Here is a 4,964-nt window from a genome sequence, read left to right as displayed (position 1 = left end):
GGAGCATCGCGCCCTCTCCCCGGGGGGGATGTACCGCAGCGCGGGCTTCCGAACCCCGAGAGCGGGCGCCGGATCTGGTGATTAGCAGATCCATACGCGAAACCCACGAGCACAGCCGCCGCTCCGCCTCGGCGAAAGCGGGGCCGGCACCGCGAAGAACGCTAGTGAAAGCTCCCTCCTCAAAGAGAGCCCTCTGAGAGCGAAGCAAGGCAGTAACAACTATGCTTCGCTCGCAAGCAAACCACGCACAGGCTGTGTGTGTCCCCACTCGTGATATAACTTTATCTTTGGGCAGGGAGGAACACACATGTTTTTGTCCTTGCATGAGCTTAGACATAGCTGGAGCTTATAGACTTTGGACAGACAACAATAAATAAGACTCACAGAACATAAATCGTGACCGACACACACAGAGAGCTTCGCTGAATGACAGAAAGCTAGCGCCGGTGGCACCTCACGTGCTTTTAAAGCTTCCTGGTCATGACGTCACCCGCCGCGGACGTCTCGCCCATCGTTCGACTGATTACACATATGATTCAGAGCTTGGTATCGCTGAAGGCATTCCCCTAGCGTTTTCCAACGCAGCTCGAGTTCCCGAAGGGGAATCAATGTTTTATTTTATTTTGTATTATAGTATTACATCTTCTAAATATGGTCTCATAATTTTAGACCCAACTGTATATAGATTAAAGATATGAAATGCTGATACCGTCACTATAAATAACCTTCAATATATAAGGGGCAGTTGTGGCCTAATGGTTAGAGTGTCGGACTTGTAACCCACAGGTTGTGAATTTGAGTCTCAGTACCGGCAGGAATTGTAGGAGTTTCACCCTCAATACCATGACTGAGGTGCCCTTGAGCAAGGCACCAAACCCCCAACTGATCCTTGGGCGGCGCAGCAAAAATGGCTGCCCACTGCTCCGGGTGTGTGTGTGTGTATATGTGTGTGTGTGTGTGTGTGTGTGTGTGTGTGTGTGTGTGTGTGTGTGTGTGTGTGTGTGTGTGTGTGTGTGTGTGTGTGTGTGTGTGTGTGTGTGTGTGTGTGTGTGTGTGTGTGTGTGTGTGTGTGTGTGTGTGTGTGTGTGTGTGTGTGTGTGTGTGTGTGTGTGTGTGTGTGTGTGTGTGTGTGTGTGTGTGTGTGTGTGTGTGTGTGTGTGTGTGTGTGTGTGTGTGTGTGTGTGTGTGTGTGTGTGTGTGTGTGTGTGTGTGTGTGTGTGTGTGTGTGTGTGCACTTGGATGGGATAAATGGTGATTTATTTGAGAAATTTGAGTATGGGACACCATACTTGGCCACACGTCACATCACTCACTCACTCACTCACTCACTCACTCAATAAATAACATCACTATTCATTCAGCAATCTGGGCTGGTAACCAAAAGCTTCAAACCCGAGCAAGGGGCGATCCTTGAGCTATCACCATTGTGTCCTTGAGCAAGGCACTTAACCTCGGGTTGCTCCTGGGGACTGTTCCTATAACTCTATTAATTCCACATGGTCATGTGACAAAAAAAGACTTTATTCTGTACTTTATTGAGTGGTAATGTACTTATCACATTACTGCAGTGGCAGGTGCTCAGATTTATTCTCATATCAACACTGCATGTGTAGATTTTAGTGCTTTGGAGTGTTATGAAATCTACCCTACCCTCACAAGTCAATAGCTTTCCTTCACTTGCACTTGCTCTTGCTTTCTGCAGTTAGCAACATATTCTCACTTAGCAATATTTACTTTCAGGAAGGCCTTTTCTGCTGGAGGGTACCAGCACTGCTCACCTCAATTTAGTTTTCCATCACAGTTGGATGTCCAGAACTCAGATTTTACTGTTGTTAGGGCCGCACATCCTGGCTGAACTTCAATGAGCCAAATGAGGTGCCCGTGAGAGTGGAGGTCAGATGCTTACACTTCCTCTAACCTGCCTGTTTGAGATATAAATAGGCCTCATACCTACAATCCTCTTCACACTTCTGTGGTTGTTGCAGGTGCAGAAGGAAGTCATGTTCGGCCATGCATTTCAGAGTGTCTTTGAACTGAGTGCAAACTGACATCCCACGTTCCAAGTGCTTTTCAGGCTTTAGCCTCCTGTCAGTTGTTTTCTGCTTGTGAAATCAATGATGAATGGCTTATTCATTTCCGTCATTAGGATATGAAAATTTCCATATCAACATGCTAATACTTTGTTTCAGTTCAAAGTCTGAGAATCAGTTTGAATTCACTCACAGTCTGTTGTGAAACTTGGGTAGAACCAAGTCTAACATCATGAAAGCTTCTTTCTGTCTGTGGAGCTCTCTGTTGCTGTCAAGGTCTCTCGCTGAGTTTGATTGACATGGTTATTGATGTGCTTATGTTTGGTTTCAAACTGAGTGTGTGACTTCAGTGCCTTCAGAAAGTATTCACCTCCTTGAATCTTCTCACATTCTGATCCTGTTACACTATCAGATTGTAAAACATATTTTAAAACTCAATATTTTTAGCTCTGCTGTAACCATTCAATACATGTATCATTTGTAGCATCCGCAGAGTAATCCAGTAAGGCCATTCCAGAATTCTAACTTTCCATTCAAGAACTTATTTTGTAGTATTTGCCACATTCTTTGGTTCTTTTGTCCTGCTGAATGGTCTTAGCCCAAAATGCAGATCTCTTACTAAAGTATCTTCTTTATAGCAATTATTTTTATTACAGCAATAATTTTTTTTTTTCATTTATTTTATTATTCTACCAGATAAATTTCCTTAATTTGGGTCCAATTTTAGAGAATTGTGGGGAAGTGAGAAGAAATAATGCTATATAAAATCAATTAATTTGACTTGCCACATAATAGCAGAAGAAATACTTTTATACATTCTGAATGCACTGTTTATGCATGGCATGCTTCTGTGTGACTGCGCTTAAAACAATAGATAGATTTTTTAAATAACATGTTTTTTAAAAGGTCCTCCTTTTTCATATTTTAGATGCATATTTGAAATTATTGTACAAATGCATTTGTTTACGGCATAAGTATCGATAAACATGGGCATGTTATTTTACAATTTTATACAGTGACTCCAAAAAGCATTTATACACTTATGCTACACTCTGGATTTCATTACATTAGATAACAAATCAAACCATTTGTTTTTAAATACATATAGCAAAAGGACCTTTCATATGAAACAGATACAGTCTACTGTTTTATAATTAAGACAAAATATGTTAATATGATGAACTACACCTGTGGTTAGTGCTCTTTGAGGAGAATTTACTTCATGCATCCACCAGAAGTACTGTGGAACCAGTTGGTTAAATTTTGCCTAAGTGACTGAAACATTTTAAGTCTTTAAGTTTTGAGAAAAGGTCATAATTGATGCAATTAAATTCATGCATTTTTTAAACTGTGGCTTAAGTCCTCAAATAATTTGTGCCGCTGTTTTAAAGTTAAAAGAAGAAGAATTATTTAGCAGAAGTTAAAAAAAGAATTCTTTCAAGAATTATCTTCTGTAATATAAATTCCATTGCTAAATTTCAGTGGGCGAAAAAAATTATAAACCAGATAATGTGACCTTTTCACAAATTATAAAATATTGATCAGCAGCCTGTGTCTCCAAATGTCTCCAAGACACCAGGCTGAGGCATGTTGAATGAGGCACATAGTAGTTTTACAGTATGTTATTAAAGCAGAAAGGCTTTATAAGTTCCTTCAGAAAGTATTCAAGCCCCATGTCACAGGGCCCTGCTCTGGGTGGTGATTAAGGAACTGATGGGGTCTGGGTTCTATCTGTCTGTCTGAACAGCTCTGTACTGCAGCACCCCGGACTCTCCCCTCCATGGATCCATAAGCAGCCAGACAGGAGGACACCTAAACAGTCTGGTTCGCTGGGCTTGTGACCGTGGATACCGGCTTATTGGGAAGAGCACCGCCGTTTGCAAGAAGACCCCCTTCGGCTACTATTCCTGGGACGCCCCGGTTCCTGCTTGCCAAGGTAAGACCCAGCAAATGAGGATGTTTACTGGTCCATTTTGCGTTGAGTGAGCTGGTAACCCAAGTATGTTGTAGGTTAAATTCTTTATGACAACAACAATGACCATCTTCAAACTGTTTTTCCCTTCATATTCAGCTGGGATATGGGAAAGTATTCTAGTTCTGGTTTCAATATTTCCTAATATTTCAAACTTATTAAAAATATTTTAAAGCATATTATGGATTAAACAAATCATTTTGATTAAATTATAATAATTTTCACCCCTCATTAAAAAAAACCCATCAAGGATAAGGTAATTTACAATAGAAGTAAAGTGACCCATTTCTGGAGGATTTTAAAGCTTAAATGTGAAGCTAATAATTTTGTTTAATAAAACTCCTGTAATTTTGCAGTAATTTTAGAGTTTTAGGCTTTACGATATCATGGCAAAAAAGTTTTAAAATTGAATAAAACTTTGCACAGAAAATACTTTTATTTAACTAAAATAATGTGAACTCTAACATTGTTTAAAGGGATAGTTCACCCAAAAATGAAAATTCTGTCATTAATTACTCACCCTTATGTTGTTCCAAACCCATTAGACCTTCGTTCATCTTTGGAACACAAATTAAGATATTTTTTGATGAAATCCAAGAGCTTTCTGACCCTGCATAGACAGCAACGCAACTGACACGTTCAAGTCCCAGAAAGGTAGTAAGGACATCGCATGCATCATGGTACTCTCGTGAACGCGCAGCGGAGACTGACACAGAAGAGAGAATTGTTGAATAAAGTTGTTATGCGATGTTCTTACTACCTTTCTGGGCCTTGAACGATCTTACGGGTTTGGAACGACATGAGGGTGAGTAATTAAAGACAGAATTTTTGGGTGAACTATTCCTTTAAGTTTTGTGACTCTACTACTGAAACAGTATTTTAACAGTTACAGATTTATCCCCATTCACTTTTATTGTAAGCGCCTCACTGTGACCTAGATTTTTGGCTTTTTTTTTTTTTTT

The 4,964-nt window shown here is 40.2% G+C and overlaps 1 protein-coding gene across 1 annotated transcript in view; it reads left to right on the top strand.

Annotated features, from left to right (window-relative positions):
* LOC107570536 (CUB and sushi domain-containing protein 3-like) overlaps positions 1 to 4,964 on the top strand; it is a gene marked incomplete at both ends in the record, with an annotated part of 308,112 nt that overhangs the window by 276,366 nt on the left and 26,782 nt on the right. Inside the window, 1 exon segment of the mRNA XM_016256763.1 lies at positions 3,778 to 3,966. Within this exon segment, the coding sequence (XP_016112249.1) occupies positions 3,778 to 3,966 (189 nt within the window).

This window comes from Sinocyclocheilus grahami, unplaced genomic scaffold, assembly GCF_001515645.1.
Source record: "Sinocyclocheilus grahami isolate Dianchi unplaced genomic scaffold, SAMN03320097.WGS_v1.1 scaffold1471.1, whole genome shotgun sequence".
NCBI classification, from domain to species: domain Eukaryota; kingdom Metazoa; phylum Chordata; class Actinopteri; order Cypriniformes; family Cyprinidae; genus Sinocyclocheilus; species Sinocyclocheilus grahami.
This window is presented reverse-complemented; position numbering and strand designations above follow the sequence as displayed.